Genomic DNA, 23,443 nt, shown 5'->3' with positions numbered 1-23,443 from the left:
CTTAAAAACCTAGGATATGTGAAAAAGTGGGAAAATTGTGAATTTCCCCATAATTGCACTGTTCTTCTTTTTAATTCATCCAAAGAGTAAATTTTACATATATTATTTAATTATTTATTTATTATTTACAAGCATGACTGTTTATAGCTGGAATTGAATCTTTGGATAGTTAAATCCTGATCGTGATTTTCGTGTTCCGAGCTGTTAAATTAGTTAAATTCGATTTTATGGAAACCAAATTGTAATCTAAAATTTTGGCTTTTTTTCTTTCTAAAACGTTAAAATATATAATAAATAAAATATAAATGTATGTGATAATTATTTTAAAAATTAATATTTAGTTATGTGTTGAATTAGTTATTTAAGATTAATATTGATTTATTTATACTAAGAAAACAGAAAATGAGAAAATTTAGAAATAAGTAAGTAAGTAAGTAATTAAATGTAAAAAACAAAATCATATTTCAAAATTTATTATATAATAAAATTGAGTTCATACTTCCACAAGTTAATAAGAAATTGATTAAATAATAAAGTTAATTTCTTTATATTCTGTGGTAATAATTAAAATTAGTCTTCAATAATGATGATCATAATATTATTGAATTTGTCTATCCTTTCTTTTAAGCGATTCATTACAAAATTAAATGGTATGAATTTTGCCTCATCTCCAACTTTACTAAACATGGAGAACAAGTTTTAGGGTGTGTTCTTATGTGGGTGATAATTTGAGAGAGAGGAAGAAGATTGATTTGGATTGATTAGAAGGTGATATTTACGTTCTTCTTTTTTATGGATTTGGGGGTAATAGTAGAGTAGATTTAAGAATAATTTTTGTAAAAATTTGTAAAGGATTGGACTGATGTGGCTAAAAAAATTAAATTTAATAGATAAAAATGTAGAATGACTTAATTGTCTTTGGTGTTAAAAAAGTATAATAAAATGATATTTAGATAAGTTATAATTAATTTTTCATATATTATTATCATAAATAAAAATATTATAAATATTTATTAATTTGGTCACAGTTAAATTGTAGCCCAGAAATATCTCAAAACAAATATTACAGTTGAAAAAAAGCAATAACACTAGATGAAAAAATGTTCTCCATGTGACTAAGAAGGGTAATTTTGTCAAATAACAAAAGTCGCTTACAAATCTCTTCATAACCGGCGTGATGGATTAAAGCACGAATCTCGCATTTTCTCGCTTTCAATTCAGAGTAAAAGAACACAACAATTGTTATAAATCCACGCTTTCAATTCTGTATAAACAATACATTACTTCTAACAAACACACGCTTAAAGATGGATAATGATCATGTAGATATCAAAAATCAAATTCAAACATTGCTTGTCTAAATTGTTCGTAAACAAGAGGTTTTTGAACATTTTCTTGCAATGATAGTTGGTTTGCTACGTCCATATGCGAGATATTGTTTACTTAAAAAATTATTTTAATTTAATTTCTTGTTGTTTTTGTTTATTTGAATAAAAATTAAATGTTAACCATTTATATTCTTTATTTATTATCATACACTAATAATTTTGTAAGAATCAAAATAATATATTCAAAATTTATTAATTAACTAATTATCATTAAAATAAAAAAACACATAATTTAGTATAATTATAACTATAATATAAAATAAAACATATCTAAATGATGGTTTTTTACTCTTTCAAATTATTGAATTTATCAGTAACTAAATTAAAATTAAAATTTTTAATTACTTCTTTTTAAATGTATATAATCATCACTAGTGTAAGAAGGATTTTCCATAACATCGATTAACAATGTTTAACAAGCCATCATAGTGAAAAAATATGTGTGGTGACAAAATTGCAATTTTTTGCAAACTTTTTAGCAACAGTTTTCTAAATAATTGTTGTTAAAAGTAGAAGAGACAACAATTATATAAAGATTCGTCATTAAAACTATTTCGGGATGGAGAAACGATGATGGTTATATAGAAAATCGTTGTCGAATGTGTAGTAGTTTCATAAAACAAAGACACGTTTCTTTTTCCTGCGTGACTTTCATTTGAGTGTTTCCTTTTTCCCCTGCACTTTCATTTTCTCTTCCCCTTGCACATTCACAACACCTTTACTGTCCGTGGTGAACCTTCGCGTGCCTGTGCCACTCGCAAAACACAATTGAACTCATCGAACATTGCAAGTTTTTATCGTATTGTGCGGTAAAACCCACTCCGCGAAGCTCTCTACATCACACTATAAAACCCATGCCGAGAGTCTTATCCTCACCTATGGTTGGTACTTTACATTTATTCATGGATTTTCTTACTTGTTTCTGATATATCTCTACGAGCTTCACAAGCAAGCAAATCGTGAACCAAAGAAAAACTTATATGCCTTTTTACTCTCAGAGGGAAATGCTTTTATATCTACTCTAGTAGGTTTGTCTTTGTTAATCCCGTCGTGATATGCAATATATTATTATTTTTTTCTTTTTTTGGATGACTGTTAATGATGGTTCAAGAACAACCATCGACATTTGAGACTTTTAACAGCGATTATTTTAATTGCCATCATTTTTATCAAAAATTTAACGAGGTCGACATCTACGATGGTTTGAAGTCCACCATTGGAGGGAGGGTTATTTTAACTGTCGTGAAAAACCCATTCTACAATAGTGCATATTGTTTACATGAAATTTTATATTCCATTTTATTTCACAATCTTATTTTGATATTTTTATTGCAAAAAACGATCTTCTTAGTAGTGATGGAAACATAAAAAGTTAAAATAAGAGAAATTAAGTGATTAATCAAAACATGTAAAAAATGAGAATAAAAATAATGAATAAATTTGTGTTTAATTTTTTTCTTACAAAAGAAAGAAAACATGAGAGAGAATGCGAGATTAAGAGAAACATCACTAACAAAAAGCAAAGAGAGAATTTTTTTTCATTATTATTTTAACAATTTTATATTTTGGAACAACGAGAAATGTATTTTTTTAGTACTTGGTGAATAAAGATGTTTTCTGTTTATGTTAATCAGTAGTATCATAGTTTTAAATTTCTTATATTTTCGTTATGATTGAGAGATAATATTTTTTTAGTATCATCCTAGCCATGATGTTACAATTTCCATTTTAGTCCTAATTCTAGCAGATTTTAGACTACTTTTGAAACTTCTTTTTCTTGTAGGAGTGGAACATACTTGTGGATCTTCATTGGTTAATAATTTTTTAGTCTAAGTTACCAAAATAAATTGTCATAAACTTTATTTATTTCACCCAACCAAAGTACATAAGATTGATGTACATGTCAAAATGGTTGGTTGCATGCATTAAGGACATGAGAAAAAGACATGTAAATTTATAGAACTTTTCATAATCACACCATCTTTCGTTTAGCCTGGTGACAAATTTTTCATTTGGTCAAACATCTCTTGGGTAGATCTTCTCTAACACCAAAAATCTTGTGTTGCTTTTAATAAATTCAAGCATGTTATTAGTTTTTAATTTTGAATGGCCATCTTCTAGTGCATTTAGTGCATCTTCAAAATATACCAACATTAAATAATGTGGTCACTTCCCTCCCTCTTTGTGTAAATAATTTTGTGAAAACTAGCCAAATACAAAAGAAGAAAGAGTTGAATTGTGTATTGAATATTTTTGTGAATTTTTTTAGAACAACATTAAATAAACTTAAATAGACGAAGTTTAAGATATGAAGATGCATTGTCAAATTGTTTCACGTAAGAGATATGTTTGACAAAACTCATCAACCATAATTTCAATCAAACATACATATGTCAAAATCTCTTTCTAAAACTTGTGTTCATAAAGCTCTTCCTCTTCAATTAGTTTCAAATAAATAAAGTGATATGTAAAAGGATAAGAGATTAAAGAGATTTTCATAACTTATTTTATATTGTTTCGTCTGAGTACTTTTAAGTTTTCACTAAATCGAGCTAATCTACAAGGTACAAAACAAGTATTACTTCTAGATAAATGAAAATGAAAAGTATTCTCTGGACACAACCACACCATGCTAAAATCACAAGTTTTCTTTGGATAAAAGCATTTTTGGGTAAGTATGAGTATTTTTTTTCGACCAAACCACTCTTAGCTAAAATACTTTGATAAACAAAGTTTGCGATCTAAATGATCATGAGTTTCACTCACTAAATGAGGTAACATCCCAAGATGAATACTAGATTAAATTCATTGTTCTAGATTGCTATGAACACAAACAATGCTCTTTTTACAAACTGGAACCTAAGGGATTGTTTGAAAACATGAGAGCATTAAGAGCTTTTTTGTAGGCATCATTGTTAACCATTCTTCTTGATAAAAATATTTTATATAGATGGTGAGAAGAAAATAGTCATTACAATTCCTTTTAGAGACATTTGTGATTATACACCTTTCATCTTTTTTGTCTTACACCTGACCACGTTCAAGCACATAGACGTATTAAAGGTTCCTCATTCAACATTAAATGTGTGTAGTTTCTTTATGCATTGTTAAGTCACATATTCACCATTGTTAAGTCACACAACTTGCATCTGTTGGGTTAAATTGGATATTTTGTGTCTAACATAATCTGATATACTTAAAAAATGTGTTATACATGGTTGTTTAAGCACACAATAAAATTAAATAAAAAATGGTTTATTAAACTTAGATCTAACAACCTTTCTCTCTTCAATAAAGCTTCCTCTTAGCTTAAACTTCTCTTCTTTCTTCATTTTTCTGATATTCACCCACATTAAGTTTTTTTCTCTTCTTAGTTAAGCTCTCCCTTGGATTACATTCTTTAAACATTATTCTTTCTTCCCCTTAAGCATCATTAACAAGCAGGTTATAACCCAATGGGGTTTGCACTTTAAGCTTTGTTGCACTACCCCTTAAAGATTTCATTTCACCAAAGAATGAATGCTTTCCGATTTCTTCCCTTTAATTGAGACTTTCTTCTTACCCAATAAAGTGTACATGTTGTATTTGATAACTATCATTTGCTACTTTTAGTTGCACAAACTGAATAGACCATGGTAGTTGAATCGTGAATCATATCGTGTATCAGAGAGCTTAAATTTTGAATCGTGAATCGTATCGTGAATCGTACGATTTATAAACATTTTATACACATTAAAAGAATGCAGTTTATACTTAAATATATAAGATATATAAATATGTAAATAAAAAATTAATAACAAAACAATCTCATAATCAAATAGAGTGGTTGTATCTATGTGTATCTACCATAGAGTTTCACAATTTCAGCAACATGACCTTCAAAACACAATGTGGTTGCTGCATAAGATTCCTTCAACTATAGTTATATGCTACTAAACAAATTATGCATTATAGCCATCCAAAAAATAAGTGTTTGCTCCTTGTATCCTAAACAACCTAAACAAAAATTATATTCTAATCATTCATAGTTCATCCTCACCATCTCTAAGATTTACCACCATGTGACCACTGTAATACAAATGCAGAAGCTCAAACCCACTGAACAAACAAACAGAGGCATGCACGAGATGACACGCAACCACCACCGCAACACCGCACAACCAACACTGCACCATTGTGCGACCACCGCAACAAACAGAGATGACGTGATCACGAGAGGCAAGGAGGAGAACGTGTTTTCGAGCACACTAATGTTAATAAGTAACGTTAATAAGTTTCAATGTACGAAAAATAAAGGGGGAAAAATTAGGGTTACAATTTGGGGGTAAATCTGTAGAGGGAAAAACTAGGATTTCAAATTGGGGTAAATTTGTATCATGAATTGAATCATGATTCGCACGATTCAGACTCGTATCGTACGATATGGGAATAAAAACGATACAACTCACAATTCGTATCACCGAGGACCTGAATCATTTCGTATCGTACAATTCGTATCATGAATTGTACGATACTTATTACATTGGAATAGACACATAAGGACTACACAAACAATCACATTGCCTCTTCAAATTGCATGAACAAAAGCATTCATATTTACTTTAATAACATTGAAGAATCATGTTTAATTTAAATATAAATCGTTCTTCGGTGCATAATTGAAATTTAAATCATGTTTGATTATTATACTTCAGTAAATATATAAAAAAATATTAATTAACTATTTTATGACAATTTTAATTTTCTGATGTTTACAATTTTAAAATTTCATTTTTCCACTATATTATCCAAAATACTATTAATTGAGCATGCACTATATAGACCCCTAATAATTTACTAGATAAATTGATAAGTCGAACATTCTCGATCTACCAAGCAAAACCAGTAATTTTCTAGTCATGATCAGTTAAAGCTAAAGTTCAATTAGAGAATGTTTCCACGTGGTAGAACTTCCTCGTATAATATCATATAATATAAGACTTTCATGAAACATTTTTTACTTTTATCACTGACATAAAATATTTTTAATACTTATTTCAAATTTATTATCACCATTTTATCTTTAATAATTTTTTCTCATTTAAAAAATAATTATCAGAGTACACATAAATAATAAAACATTTATAATAACAATTATATTTTACATTTACTTACCAAACCAAAGTTAATATTTATTTAATTTAAACTACTTTATTCTATTATTTATTTCATCATTTCAACCTATTTTTCTGTAACTGAAATTAGTGTCTAAAACTCATAATTCGGTCTCCCGATACTCCGATCTTGAACTTCCACCTTAAAAAATTTGTCATCATCTATAACAATATATAAAGAGAATTTCCTCTTTTGTGTCCACATTTCATAATACCAATTATACACTTTAAAATATAATTATTTATTAAAGTTTTTAAAATTAATGGTTATTTTTACCTATTTTCTATAAAACTGTTTATCTTTTTTTCTCTTTTTTATTCATCAACAATTATTTTTTCTATTCATTTCACTTTATTTTTAACATTTCACTTCACTTTAATAAATATTAATTTATTTTACATATTAACTTAATGACATTACACTATTATCACCTAATAAGATATTATCATTTATATTTAAAAAATGTATATACACAATAGCACCTGTGTGTATATTAGTATAAATAATGTGTGTACTATCTTAGTGCGGAAAATTAAAAAGAGAATCAATGATACAAAGTGAAAAATTCGAAAATTGTCTAATTGTACGGATATCTTTTGTACAAAAGTGATGAAAATTGTAATCCATTAGTGTTGTATGATTTCTGTTAAGTCCTTTTCTTTTTTAACCAGTACAAAGTAGACACCTTCTTTTGTTCTTTATTTCGTACAAATCTTAGTAACATATGCTATTCCAAACAATAAAAATAAAATAATACTATAATTATTATCATTATTTGTAGGGGTTTGAGATTCAGGTCACTAAATATCATTTTAATTTAAAGTATACATAAATTATAATAAATTTTATTTTATTGAGTCAATTTTGTAAGATAAATTAGATTTAAAATCATTTTCTAATATGGTATAAGAGTTATTTAAAATCTAATTTTATTAAAATTTATGTTTATGTTGTCACTTTTATTAATATCTCAATTCTCACATTCTATATCTTACATCGATTACTTATTCTAGTAATACTTGTGCATTTAAACGAATTCGATTTGGAAATTCATAGAAACAAAAGAGATATTAAAATACCAAAGTTGGAAGATATGTTTACACATTATCTACCAAGTCGACTATAAGAGTTAAAATCGCATCCTTACGAAATATGGATCCTTTTCACCAATTTGTCCAACCTTCTTTCCATTTTTTCTCACATTATAACGTGAATTATATATATAAAAGTTTTGGATAAGATCAACACAATCTTAAATCTATAATTACCATTTAAAGTCGACACATTTTTGTGACTTGTATTTTTCACAAACAAAATGTGGATATTAGTCTTCAAATTCTAAACCTTTTCTTAAGAATTTTATGTAAATTTCAACCATTCATTTAAAATTAGCTATAAAAGTGAGGTCTGTAGCTAATTATATAATATAAATTTGTAAATATGAAAGATTTCATCAAAATTTAATAACAAATAATTTAATAGGTCTAATAAATAATAAATTTAGTTAATATAAGTTTACAGTCAATTATATAATGTAAATTTGTTTTATTTTTAATTGATATGAAATTTTTAATTTTATAAATTCTAAATATAAGACTAAATAGAGGTTTTATTACAATTTAATAGCGATAATACGATAGATCTAATAAACAACAAATAGATTTTCAAATGACTCCGCATATATACTTAAAAAATGAATTTTAAACATTAATGGATCATTTAAAACCAAATTTTAAAATGGGATTTTGAGTTTGTTTTATCAGCGTGTGCTTATGTAGATTAAGCATGGAGTGAATTAAAGTTGGGTGACATGAGAGGCGAAATCCTCAATGATTGAACGTAGATAAGGTTGAACCGTTTGTTTTTGTCCACTATATCTAGATACCGTCCATGGTGAAAACTGGCATCAAGTACTGAGTACGATGGCATCTTGTGAAACCATGGTACTAGCGTGCTAGGTCATGTCAGCACCACATGTTGTGGCCATAACAGTACTATTACAACTTGTTATCATTTATACCACAAAGATTCTACCACAATAATTGCTTTCATCATGTTAAACACTTTCACTGCTTAATCCCACAATAAACATCATCGATTACTCACACAAAATTCAACAAAACATCACAAAGGACAAGGGAACAGTTTGCCACTGCTCGTGTCTGTTGGAATGGTGAATTTTCCTCTTCCATATGAAAATTAAAAAAAAATTATGTCTCTGCTATCTAGGGTCTAGCCTTGGCTAGTGCAGTCACTACTTTACACCATGGGGATAACATATATAAAATGCAATGGACCAGTAGTTCTCACACTATGCATTTAAATCAATGCTCAATCTTACTGCAACAATCTATAAAGCTAACTACAACACAGACACAGACAACAACTACCTAATTCTACTCAACATCTTTTGCTTATGTAGTTATGTTTCGTCTGCACCTCTCTGTGCGTATAATTGTTTTGCTGGCAGTGATAAATAAGAGCTCCTCTTTGTCTTCTTTAGATTAGTTATGAAACAAATACAAGGGATTCCTCCACAAAAACTTCTTATTCTCATTGAACCTTTCAATATCAACCCTCCTTTTGGAAATTATAATACATTATTAACATATAGATATGTATTTAGTAGGTAAAGAAACAATGGTTAAAACTCAACTTTAAATCTAATTCAATCTCATAAAACTCTACAAAATCAGTTTGTAAGATAAAATTTGCATACCACTTATATACTATGAAATTGCCTTATCGATATAAGACTTCTAACAACAATTTATTGAAAATAAGATCAATTCATGATAAATTTTTCAGAGAAATTATTGAAGAAACACAATATTAATGAGATATGAGTTCACCTTATATAAGAAATTTGATATCATTTTTAACTAAACCTTAAATTTATTGATCATATTTCAGAACATGTTCAATTTTCTTAATTCTATCAAATTTAAAACTTAAATTCATAGTTAGATTCCTAATAATTCACGCTACATGAAAACCATTCTCATTTTACTATTCGATTCGATTTTGCGAATGAGTTAAACTTAAATTTACCTTCTAATACATTTATTTCAAATATATCTTTTGAAGTAGTGAGGAGATGTTAACATGTTAGTTAAATGATTAATGGTGGATTCATTTTTAAAAGGTTTTCTGGATTTCAATATTGCAAAGGAAAAGGCACACAAAAGAGAAGAGACATCCTAAAAGAAACTAACTAGATTCTTCAATGAAAATTTATCATCGACAATCAAAATAGATATGTTTTTAAAGTTAAGTCCAGCTCTATAGAACAGAAGTTTTTTAATCTATGCATGTATTTTAATTAAATTCTTTTTTTTTATTATTAAGGAAAGGATTGGGTAGGCATGTGATATGGGTCCTTGATGAGCATGGTATCAGAGATCAGAAATAAGAAGAAGAAGAAGAAGTAATAAGAAGAAAGAAAACAAAAGCAAAATCCTGTTGTTCCGATTTGTAATTCCTTGAGTACCAATGGTTATGCGTTTGTGATTGACGCGCGATGAGCACTATCACTTTCAACACAACATTCATTAAAAAAAAAGAAAAATGAATAGCAACTTGGGAGTTCTCTCACTTCACTGCAAGAACTGAGATTTAACCTTTTCCTCTATTAGGTTATCATTAAAGACAAAAACATTTCCAACTCCCTTCTCTGTGCACTATTCCTCTACCTTTATGCTTACACAAGCACACAATTAACAAAATATGGAGCCTGTGGTCCACACCCTTCTTTTCTTCCTTTCTGCTTCCTATAAACTCCCTCTTTCACTTCATTGCTCCAAAAAAAGTTCTTTCTCACATCCTTCACCACCCTTTTGCACACAATGGAGGCTAGGACTGTGGAGAGGAAGAGATCACTGGTTGAGAGGGTGAGGAAGAATGTGGAAGAGGAAGTGGAGAATGAGGTGGAGGAGGAGGATGAAAGTGGAGCTAGTTTCACTGAAGAAGAGAAAAAGAGAGGGTTTGGTAGCAGCAATAGTGGTGGTGGCAGAAGAGGCTCAAGTGGTGGTGCTGCCGCTGGTGGTGGTGGTGGTGTTTCTCCACCTTCATGTCAGGCAGAGAGGTGTGGTGCTGATTTGACTGATGCAAAAAGGTACCATCGCCGCCACAAGGTCTGTGAGTTTCACTCCAAAGCACCTGTTGTGGTGGTTGCAGGGCTGAGACAGAGGTTTTGCCAGCAATGTAGCAGGTTATTTCTTTCTTCAATTAACACTCTTTCATCTTCACCATTTTCTTCTACTGTCTATAGCCTTTTACCATGCATGCTTACTTTTGAAGCTATACCAAAGGAATAATCATTACCATTTGCAACAGACACCAATGCAAATTTTCAACTGCATAAATTTAGTTTCTAAGCTTTTGTTTAACTGTTGTTCACTAACTGCAATTTAAAACCTTTAAGGGACCCTTTTGAAATCCTTGATCAATGAGATGCTCCTAAACAATCTGTATGCAAAGAAACACTCTTTTAAGTGATTGAATTTGAACATCATTCTTTTAAGTGAAACAGTTAAAAGTTGAAGCTTTTGTTCCTGTGATGAGTTTGTGCAGGTTCCATGATCTGGCGGAGTTTGATGAGTCTAAGAGAAGCTGCCGGAGGCGGTTGGCCGGACACAACGAACGGCGCCGGAAAAGCAACCCTGAAGCTGCCGGTGAGGGGAGCAAAGGGCATCACCACCCTAAGGAAACAACACAGTGCAGAATTCAGATGAACCTTCCAGGGAGTTCTTCTGGCTACAAGTCTTTCAACATCAGATGAAGCAAAAGTGTTCACCAAGCTCTCTCTCTTCTGTCACCCTTTGGTTTCTTACAAGCCAAGTCATATAATAAAAAGGACCACTTTGTTTGTTCACATCAACAAGAACCAAACCAAACCAAACTTCTAACATCCAAAGCTTGTCTGCTATGTATGCAATGCGAGCCATTTTCCTTAGCTCTATGTTCTCTTATTTAGATACTGCCTTTAGTTTCTGTTTTTCCCTACCATTGTTATCCTATTGAAGCACCATTGCATGGTGAGATCTTATCTCTTATCTTCCATTGGATTAAAATAAAACACTATTGCATCTTTGTATTTCGATTATCTCTTTTCATAAACAAACCATTTAAGTTCTACATTTTGTTTGAAATTTCAGGAAGATACATTTTATATTTTAAAAAAAAAAAAAACTATTTTGGGTGTCATTTTATTTCCATTTTCTCATATCAAACTTTAACCTTGAGGAAGTCACAAAGTGAATTAGTAACTGAAAAGGGGACCAAACACTGAAAGAAAATAGATATATACGATGATTGGGTCTTTACAAGACGTTATGTGAGCAAATTAAAGTTTTGAAAATGTTAATCGTGATAAGAAAGACTAATGTGTTGGGTTAAGCGGCGAAGAAACGTTTAGTTTTGAGAGATTATGTAAGATGGGGTTGGTTCATTACGGGACAAAATTGTAATTTGAGTTTTCTGTTGTGTCGTGATCAAGTGTTTTGGCTTTGCCTACCCTCTATCCTTTTAGGTCGAGGGATGTTGGCAACAGTCATGTCCGGTTTGTTCAGAAAAGGTTTCACAGGTACAACAAAATGTATAATGTTGCCAAGAAAAAAACTATAATGTAGTGATACAATACACTTGTATTCGAGGTATGCTTTTGAGATTGAAATTTTTTCATGGTTTTATTCTCTTAAAAAGTGTATTTACAAGATTAGGAAAGAAAGATGTATTCTCTATTCTCACATCAGTTGAGGAGCTATAGGAAAAGAGAATTTATTTTTAGATCCATTTTTCTATTTTGTTGAGAAATGAATTAATGTCTATTGAGATAAAAAGAAAAGAATATCGTTATGTTAAATTTCATTATCGTTATTGTCCTTAATTTTAGAATCTAAAATTCCTTCAAAATTTTATCTTTAAAACTTTTTTAAAATATCAGAAAAAAAATTGTATATTTAAATCTAAACCTCTTTCACAATTCAATTTTATCTTGTTATATATCTAAATCGTCGTTAATCTCAAATATTAAACTATGAAAAGAAAAATGTACGACAACATAAAGTAAATTAAATTTATAAAAGTTCATGCAAATAATAAAAAAAATCAATACTTTATCTCAACTTCATTTTAACCCATATATCATATTGGAAATACATATGAATTCCTGCGGAGAAATAATATATTTGCTTAAAAAAAGTAATATGTATGATAGATAATATCAATAATTTAAGAGTTAAATTGGATAACTTTATATAAAAATTAGATGTATACATACATTAAAAAATAATACATTTTTATAAGATAAAATTGAACTTATATATAAATTAAAAAGTTAAAAAATAGATCTTATTAAGAAAAAACTTTTTCAATTTTCTTTAATTTAAAAAATCATAAATTAAAATTAATGTATGCGATCCTAAATTATTTCATACAAACTCTGGATACTCTCAATTCCCTAAATTTAATTTTTAAGCTAAATTTAATCTTAGTGTATGCATGCATGTTTAATAGGCCCAAATGGATGAACCAACAAAATGGCTAGAAATGAAATTTCCAAAAGGAGAGATTTTTGCACAAACTTGATTGCATTCATACAAATTATTTTGGTTACACAATCCAAATCTACATCCTTTTCACATTGTTTCATCAAACATGAACAGAAAATATTGCACACAGAATGCTATAACATGCAATGACACCACAAGGGTATATCATCATTTATCCAAATATACAACTATTTGAGTTATATTTGATCACTGAAGTTTCACAACAACACAAGAGATATCATCTGAGCTTTTCCTGTTACGTGCTTCTTCAGTAAGGATCTTTGCTGCAGAGCGAGCATCCTTAACATCTCTGATTGCATCAACTGCTTCTTGATTTGTCATCACCTACAATAATTTCAATGAACATGATGATGAGTGCAGAAAAATGCATGTATCTTGGAGTGTAGAAAAACAAAAAGACACATTCATTGATTAGTTGTTGTGAATGTTGTCTTGTTTTGTTTATTGAATATTACCTTCCATAACCCATCACTGGCTAAGATAACAAACTCTGCATCATCGCCTATCTTCTCCACCATCACATGTGGTTCTGAGCTCAAGTGCACCTTCAGGCTTTTGTCTCCGAATGCCCTTGACACTGCCAACTGACCATCAACTCGTGGGACGTCCCCTTATTCAATCACAAAACATTGAATCAGAAAAACAGTATCCTTAGCACTGAATTTAGCAAATGAATGTTGGGATTTTTCTACGAAGATAGACCACGAAAAATGAAACATTAATCGATCATAAAAGGGATCAAGACACTACATTTAATCCAAAGATCTGATCTTTTGTTGTTCTTTTTTTGTTATCATTTATATTACATTTAATCCAAAAACCTAAGACTGTGTCTGTTTTTTATTACATTTTATTATATGTTCCTTAACTTTCTTATTTCCATTGCACTGAATTCTTGAAATGAATGCTGGGATTTTTCTAGGAAGATTGATGGGAAAGAATGACATGAGTCAACCATCATGATACCATAAACCTTAGACTTTGTTTGTATGTCTTTATCTATGGACTACTCATTCTTGAATTTCAAAGACTCTTTAACATACTATTACTTTTTCTTTTGAAATGTGTATTTACAAAATATGTCATGATAAAGATAGGAATGTAATAATATAAAAGTAAGATGTTTTTATCGCATGCAAATATAGGAATGTTCAGTTTTATTCTGTCAAACAAAAAATTGCTTTCTTTGGATTCCCTATTTATGGAAATCTTTATTAACAAAAGTTTCTTAAGTGATACTCACTTAAAAAGAAACTAATAAGACACATGACATGTTCTTGAAGAAGATAACCACATCTTTATAAATGAAAGAAAAGCATAAAGAAGACTTTTGTTAGAAACTAAAAGCCAACAATTTTATATTTTTAGAATCTGAACATCAAACCTTAATAAGAAAAATCATTAAGAACCACATGCTAACAAGAAAAACTAAAAACTAAAAAACTATAGAACATTTAAAATGTGATTGGTACCTGGGAAGTTTGACACAAAACCACCTCTGTTTTTTATATCCTCACTTTCTACACTTGGTTCATGATCCACTGATAGTTGTTTGGCCTGGCCATTCTTGCACAAGACAGCCCTGGAATCCCCAATATTGGCCACTACTAACTTCTGGCAGTTGATCAATATTGCAGTAACTGCAGTTGAACCCCCTCTACCCAGTTCACCTGATTTGTCTAAAATAGTAGAATCAGTTATACCATATGCTTTCTTCACAGCATCAGCAGGTTCTGTCCAGAAGTTAGGCTACATCAACAAATCAGGAAAACCAGAGTTATAGACATGCATTCTATTTCAAGAGTTTGATTTTGTCCCTGTACTTTATGCAAGTCAATATAAAACATCCTTTGTAACAAACATTCTTATAAAGTCAATGCAAAACATCCTTTGTAACATTTTTCATGTTGATAACTAACTAGAAATTTAAAGTAATTATTACATAGTACATGATAATCTTCAACAGATTATGTTTCAAACCAAGAAGCTCAATGATTAAGTAACAAAAACTAAAGATTATGAATCCAAATTACCTCTTTCAAGATGATATCAAACAAATGACTTTTCAAGTAATCAGGCACACTTTGACCTGAGTGGCCATCGAATATAGCAAATAAGCCCAATTCATTGTTATCAACTTGCTTAAACTGAGCAACAACATAGTCTTCCATGGCATGACCAGATCTTCCCTTTACCAAGTGAAAGCCATGAGTTATGTGCTTCTTCATCTTGCTCTTTCCTTTACCTGAATCAGTATCAGATGGCCCCAGAACTTTTTCCTGTAAGTAACACAATCAGGTTACAACACATTCACAACTGAAAAACTCAAAACTGAGTTATTCATCAAATCAGAATCTCAGGTCCAGGAGAAACATCTAAGTCAAAACTTTTGAACTCATCTTACTCCAAGAAAGACAAACATAAGCATTTTATCTAGCCAAGTTGTATTTCTTGAAATTAATAGCTGAGGGCATCATTTACCAAAGCTTTTTCAAAAGTAAATTCAGGATTATGTGTCTAAAACACATTCTTTTATCTTCTCAAATAACTAACTGTGTACACTACAAAATATTCTTTTTGCAAACAATATCTAGACTTGTAAAGCACAACAAGTCATTGATCATATTGTCATTTTAACTTTTCTGACTTTACTTCTCATACACAACCTTCATTTACCTAAGCCTTTTTTTCTTCTTATTCATCACCAAAAACCATATAATAATGCATTGCATTTCTTAACTCATCAAAGACCATCTTGCTTTTAAACACATAGCATAGCATAAATCTGCTTGATTGATATTGCAGCTAGCTGGATTTAACAACTGGCACAGATGATTCTAAGGGCAACCGTCCCATCATAAGGGCTACAACTGACTTTTCCCTTTCCTCGTGTGTTCCTGTTCAGAAACACAATGTTCAGCAACTGGGGTATTGGACCCGTGATTCACCCTCCAACACTCATTTCATTCTCAAGTTACAGATCACCACATAAAAGTTGATGAAATTTTGTAACCTCTGTGACAAGCAACCTCCCAACCATCACCATTAACCAACCAACTCAACACCTAAAATATGATCATTCACACACAATATCACAAAAGATGTTGCAGCAAAATTGACCAATACTCTAAAACTTTGGATTTGTTATGCCACATAAACCTGCAGTGCAATTACAAAGATTATAAATGGAGCCACCAAGAGGTATTGTAGAGTTTGCAGGAGCTTCTTTGTTGAAAATATAAAGCTTTTTCTGATAGAAAAACTCTCAGAAGTTCTTCTAACTTTGTACCCAGAAAGAATCTTAGTATTTGACTCTTTGCTAAAGGATACTTCAAGTTCATAAGAACAAACACCCATTACACAGGTTATATCACCAATCAACAATGACCCAGTAATAGTCATTTTCCCTTTAAGATGGTCTTAACCTTAAAATCTAAGGTGTAGTGTAAGATAGCTCATCCATATAATTCAACTCTAAAAAATTAGGACTTTAGGACTTATATTTGTTAAGGGATAGAAAATTAGTAAGAAAATGATCAAGGTTAGACTCTGATATCATATATATTAGTGAGTTTAAATCTGTATTATCTCTGCATCAGATAAATCTCCAAAAAAAAAACAAGGCACTGTTGGAGTTAATGAAGAAAAGAGGCACAGTAAAACTACATTCTCTGCCACGAAAGGCATGGAATATAATTAGAGGGTTTATCAAAAGCGATCCACTGAACTGATAGACAAAGATCAACACCGACAAATGAACAGAAACCAAATTGTTAGTCATTGTAACGAAACAAAGCCAAAGAGAAAATAGCAAAATGAAAAATAAAATACAATAAAATAAAAGTAGAGCAACGAAAAGAGCGAATTGGGATAACATGAAAGGTGAAGAAAACAAAAGGGTACCTTCATCTTATGAAGGATTTCTTTGCCGGTCATAGTGAAGGGCTTAAATAAAGATTTAAAAGGAAAGTGAGAGTGGCCACGTAGAACAGGGTGTGGTGTTTTTTATGTATATTTTTTTTTTGTGTTGACGCAATGAAGAATGAGGGAGGGTAAGAAGAAGACAGAGAATTGAAGAGGCGAAGAGGTGAAGAGGCAGCGAAGGAAGAAGGGATTTTGAGGGAAGAGAAAGAAAAAGAAGGAGTGAGATGTGTTGTGTTGTGTTGTGTTGTTTTGTGAAAGTTGATGATGTCGCGTTGACACGACTTTCTGTTACTTCTCCCAATACCATGCCGCGTACGTCGCAAATACAATGACGCGTTCGCGCCTACACGTGGCGCCGTCTCCTTGATCGGTTTTCTTCGTAGTGCTTCGCTTTCTCTGCTTTTCAATTAATCATTAATAAAGTACGGTCTTATCAACTTATCGTCAATGGTCTATTTAGTTCAGAAAAGAAAGAAATGGAAAAAATGAATTGAAAAAACAAAATTATATATATATATATATATATATATATATATATATATGTATAACTATTTATTTCCAGCTTGATAGGATTTCAATATCTTGAAAAAGGAGAATTGATTTTCAACGTAACAATTCAATTTGTTGATAAATTGCCTGAATGACAACAATGTGAAACTAAGAAATAAAAGTATTTTCTTTTCATTGTTTAAGGGAGTTCTGAATACATTTTATCTTTATTCTATCTTATATACTTGAACTTTAAAGAATATTATCACATGAGTTTTCAAGTATGATTATCAAGAATCACATAAAAAAGTTAACATCTTACTATTGTCAATTTGTTTAATATTTTTAATTAAGGTTTTATTAATTTTTATTTATTATGTACTTAAAATACCATATTTTTTAATTAAGTTTATGTTATTTAATTTTTTGTTAATTGACTGACATAATTGTATCTTGTCTCATTATTTTGTTTATTCATAAGTGTGATGGTCAATATTAAATAACTTTTACTGTTTTATTTGAAAACATTTTGGAAAATGAGATTTTCATATTTTAACTAGAGATGGCAAATAAACCCGTGTTCGTGGGTATCACCCGAACCCGTCCCCGTTTTGACGGGGAATCCCCGCTTTGACTGGGTATGGGTATGGGTATGGGTATGGGTAATACCCGAAATTTTCAACTGGGGATGGGGATGGAGATATATATATATATATATACCCGCCCAAATACCCGTCCCCGCTTAAATTACTAAACTATTTATAATTTATTAAATAATCTAAAAAATATATATAAATAAATAATATATTTACACATAAAATATAATATAATATAATATAATATAATATACATATAATATATATACATAATAATATAATATAATATATATAATATATATGTATAAAACAAATTAATCATTTAATTAGTGAGATGTTTTATAAACAAATTTATAACATTACAAATTTATAAAAATTTAAAAGAAATATATATATATATATATATATATATATATATATATATATATATATATATATATATATATATATATATATATATATATATATATATATATATAAATAAAAGCATAAAATATCTACGCATATACATATAATATATATATATACATAATAATATAATATATATTATTATATTTATATTATTATATAATATAATATAATATATACTTAAAATAAATATATATCTATAAAAAAAAAATATATATATATATATATATATATATATATATATATATATATATATAAACATAAGATATCCACACATATAATATATATACATAATAATAATAATAATATAATATATAATATAATATAATATAATATATATAAATAATTATATATATATAAACATAAGATATCCACACATATAATATATATATACATAGTAATATAATATATAATATAATATAATATAATATAATATATATATATATATATATATATATATATATATATATATATATATATATATAACATATTTCTCATTCTCTTTGTTTTTTGTTATATAACATATTGGCAATTGCTTCAGTTTTAGATCCAAGGTACAAGATGGACATGTTAGAATATTATTTTTATAAATTGTATGGTAATGATTTTGATCTGAAACTTAGTAGGATTCGTCAAATGTGCTATGATTTGGTTTTGGAATATCAATCAAAAAAGAATGAAACTTCTTCTTATAGAGCTACATCATTGGAGTTGGGAAAGGATGTTGATAATGATGCGAATGAATTTTTAGAGTTTATGGCAAAAAAGAAAAAATCTAGAACTACAGTTATGAAAACAGAGTTGGATTATTACTTGGAAGAAGATAATTTGCCGGTTACACAAGAATTTGATATCCTATCATGGTGGAAAACAAATGGGTTAAAGTTTCCAACCCTTCAAGCAATTGCAAGGGATGTTTTAGCTATTCCAATAACAACTGTAGCTTCTGAATCTGCTTTTAGTACTGGTGGTCAGATATTAACTTCTCACCGTAGTCGACTTCATCATATTACTATAGAGGCTTTGATGTGTACAAGAAGTTGGATATGGAACTCAAACCATCTAGGTAAGTTACTCAAATTTATTAATATTTTTTGTTAGTATTTTTTGTGAATTCTCATCTAATATTCTACATTTGGTGTTTGTAGGTGTTAAAAAATTAAAAGGAAAAGATGTTCTCATGAGTGAAAATGAATCTGATGAAGAAGGTACATTATATTCTAGTAATTAAAATTTTCAATTTCAATTATTATATCATATCTAATTTTTCATTTTTTTTCTATGTGTAGGTGGATCGAATGCAAATGAAACCACTGATCATTTGTAAAATTAATAAATATTTTGGTTATTATAAAATTTTAGTAATGTGTAATTTTTTAGCTTTTATATAATTATTTGAATTTTATTTAGTTGTTATTTGATACTTTAATTTGAGATTTATACTATTATAATATTTTTCTTAATATTTGACATCATGAAAATCAAAAAGAGTATGTTATTTTAATATTTAATATTTTGATAGTATCATGATTCCGTTGGTGTGATTTTTAAATTTTTTTTATAAAAAATATTTAATTGATATATGGAACAATAAAAAAATGGGTATGGGTATGGGTATAAGAAAATACCCGTTACCCGGTGGGGATGGGGATGAGTCAAAAGTTGTATACCCGTTGGGTTTGGGGATGGAGATGGGGATGAATTTTTATTATGGGGATAGGGATGGGATCATGATACCCGTACCCGCCCCACCCCGTTGCCATCCCTAATTTTAACTGACTTTCATGTTATCATCTACAATAATCAAGAAATTGTTGTCGTCATCATCATTAATGTATTATTATCATTAGTGTAAATGACGTACCTTATTATTTAAGATATTTTCGATTAAAGTTATAAAAGTCATTTATCAATTTACGTTAACGATAACATCTTTTTATATTAACCACAAAATCTTATATCTTTTTTAACATGCGGAGACAGTTAAGTAAGATAAAAAAAGTAAAATAATAGTCATTGCACATCATCTAGCTAATAGAAAAATTAAACCATAAGAATTAAATTGAAAAATAAAAAAAATTAAGTACTCAATATACTAATAAAATTTAATAGAGACTCAATTACAAATACTCACATTTATAAAAAAAAAAAACTTGAAACTTATTAAGCATATTATTAATATTATTGAAAATGAGTAATAATAAATAATAAATTTCAAACGTAAATTTTTCTTTTATTTGAGTACTTATCACTATTCTATATTATCTTTTATTTGTTTATTTAAAATTTGATTTTAATTATTATGTTATAATTTTTTTGTTATTATTTTCTACATTTGATAAAATATAACGGAGTTATGCTATTTAAGTGAGACAAGTCAAAAAAACATGTTGATGAGGACATCATTGGCAAGACTTAATTATGAAGTCCATACTTAAGATCAAATGGAAGTCTAAGACTCAAATTCTAATTGGCTTAGGAAACTTTGCAATATGTGTTGGTTAATCTAATGGAGGTGTAATTATATTATGAAACCCAAACATACGGACTGTGATGAAGGAGAGTAATAATAAATAATAAATTTTAATCTTAAATTTTTCTTTTATTTGAGTACTTATCATTATTCTATATTATCTTTTATTTGTTTATTTTAAAATTTGATTTTAATTATTATATTATAATTTTTTTGCTATTATTTACTGCATTTGTTAAAATATAACTGAGTTATATTGTTTAAGTGAGGCAAGTCAAAAAACATGGTGATGAGGACATCATTGACAAGACTTAAGTTCTTGACAATTATGAAGTCCATACCGATGATCAAATGGAAGTCCAAGACCCAAATCCTAATTGTCTTAGGAAACTTTGCAAAATATGGTGGTTAATCTAATGGAGGTGTAGTTACATTATGAGACCCAAACATGCGGAGGCCCCATGTGATGATGAAGGAGAGTAATAATAAATAATAAATTTCAATCTTAAATTTTTCTTTTATTTGAGCACTTATCATTATTTTATATTATCTTTTATTTGTTTATTTAAAATTTGATTTTAATTATTATGTTATAATTTTTTTGCTATAATTTTCTACATTTGATAAAATATAACGGAGTTATATTGTTTAAGTGAGACAAGTAAAGAAAAACATGGTGATAAGGACATCATTGACAAAACTTAAGTTCTTGACAATTATGAAGTCCATACTGAAGATCAAATGGAAGTCCAAGACCCAAATCCTAATGTACATAGGAAACTTTGCAAAATATGGTGGTTAATCTAATGGAGGTGCAATTACATTATGAAACCCAAACATACGAAGGCCCTCGTGATGAAGGAGTTACCTTTATGTATTGTTTGCTTGAAATGAGAACAAAGGGCGCAATTGTTAAACTTGAAATAAAAGACCAAAAAAACTTATTTATGTTATTCTCTTTTTTCTTTCTTTTGTAAACAGGGCTTTAAATAATTTGGGAATGAAAGGAATACACATAATGTTTTGTTATGATTTGAAGTGAGACGAATTCTCTGCTAGGGTTCCTCCTTGAACCGTTTTGATCTTATCAAGAAGTTTTTATATCTCGTGGTGATCTTCAAGGCTTATCAAATCTCATTGTTTATAGCACCTATTTTGATGTCTTTTTCGTTTGATTGCAATTTTGCATATAAGAATTTTATTCCCCAATTTTGCAAGTTTTATGGTCAATCATTGATAACATCATTCTTTCAATAGCATTTATGTTCATATTTATTCATATAATTTCATTTGTATTGTGAGTTATGTTTAAGCCCTAGTTAGGTCCAAACCTCATTAAGGCTAAGAATAATTCTCATAATTTGGTATTAAGAGCTTGTTACTAAATTTTATTTATTTATTTATCTATTTTTTATATCAATTCGGTGAAGAAGGGATTATGTTGTTGCTGAAAAAAAAGACAAAAAAGCAACATAAAAAAGGAGAGAGAGAGAGTAGGAAATGAAAAAAAAATGGTGTTTGTGGCAAGTTCTAGAAATTCTATTGTTATTAAATATAGCAAAAGAAAAATCAAATTTGCTTAATTAAGTGTCCTTGTTCTTGTGTTAATGCATGTTTATCTTGTTTTGCTTCGTTTAGATAGAAGTTGTGTAATAAGTTGGACCTAGCCATAGGTCCAATCAAAGGCCAATCATTATGCTTATCTCACAGGCCTAAGAGCTTCAAAACTATAATGGGCCTAAAGGACGTCAAATGCTTCTCTCATCAACTAAGGAGGACATCAAGCTTCCTAAAAGTCCATTAGTGTAGATTTAAATTGGGTCAAGTGTTAGGTCATGCTTTCAAAATAAATTGTAAAATTCTAAAAAGAAGATTGGATAATTTCTCATCTAACTTTTGAAATTGGATCCAATAAAGCCCAATTTCAAATGCCTAGATCAAGAATGTTGCTAGCTTGTCCATGCATTACACATTTAACACATGGTGTAAATATGGAAAGTGTGACATGTCACATGGCAAGTGATCCATAAAATGTGGATCTAGGAAGTTAGATCTAGATCTAGATCTAGCATTTGCATTTCATTTAGGTGCTAATTTAGCTTACATTTGGTGTTTGCCTTCTACTATAAATGAAAGTCTCTACCTCTTATAAAAACACTCTTGAATGTGCAATGTCATGATGTTGAGATTACTCCACAAACATTCTTTGAGAGTCACCTAGCTAGAGCATTCTTTTAGAATCTCGTCTAGCCTTCCTCTTCTAAGACTAGCCCAGCCTTCTTTGAGTTCCTTCACCACTAATCAATTCTTCCACCACCAAAACAACATACTTCACTTTGCTTCTGCTGAATCACACCATAGAGCCTCCTTCTTCAATCAAGCTCACTCAAGGAGGGTCATCATTGTGTCTTGTCTTCCTACCTTATTAGTTGTGTTGTC

The 23,443-nt window shown here is 29.3% G+C and overlaps 2 protein-coding genes across 2 annotated transcripts; one reads left to right on the top strand and one right to left on the bottom strand.

Annotated features, from left to right (window-relative positions):
• The first annotated feature begins 10,270 nt into the window (after positions 1-10,270).
• Positions 10,271-11,646, top strand: LOC114169062 (squamosa promoter-binding protein 1-like). The gene is made up of 2 exons (XM_028054082.1): positions 10,271-10,752; positions 11,115-11,646. The coding sequence occupies exons 1-2, from the start codon at positions 10,388-10,390 to the stop codon at positions 11,320-11,322; spliced, it is 573 nt and encodes a 190-aa protein (XP_027909883.1). The 5' UTR covers positions 10,271-10,387; the 3' UTR covers positions 11,323-11,646.
• Positions 11,647-13,148: 1,502 nt separating this feature from the next.
• On the bottom strand, positions 13,149-17,300 carry LOC114169482 (probable protein phosphatase 2C 39). The gene is made up of 5 exons (XM_028054645.1): positions 17,018-17,300; positions 15,148-15,393; positions 14,587-14,863; positions 13,570-13,724; positions 13,149-13,438 (listed from the first exon to the last, which is right to left on the bottom strand). The coding sequence occupies exons 1-5, from the start codon at positions 17,048-17,050 to the stop codon at positions 13,301-13,303; spliced, it is 849 nt and encodes a 282-aa protein (XP_027910446.1). The 5' UTR covers positions 17,051-17,300; the 3' UTR covers positions 13,149-13,300.
• Between the last annotated feature and the right edge of the window lie 6,143 nt (positions 17,301-23,443).

Source organism: Vigna unguiculata, chromosome 11 (genome assembly GCF_004118075.2).
Source record: "Vigna unguiculata cultivar IT97K-499-35 chromosome 11, ASM411807v1, whole genome shotgun sequence".
Lineage (NCBI taxonomy): Eukaryota > Viridiplantae > Streptophyta > Magnoliopsida > Fabales > Fabaceae > Vigna > Vigna unguiculata.
This window is presented reverse-complemented; position numbering and strand designations above follow the sequence as displayed.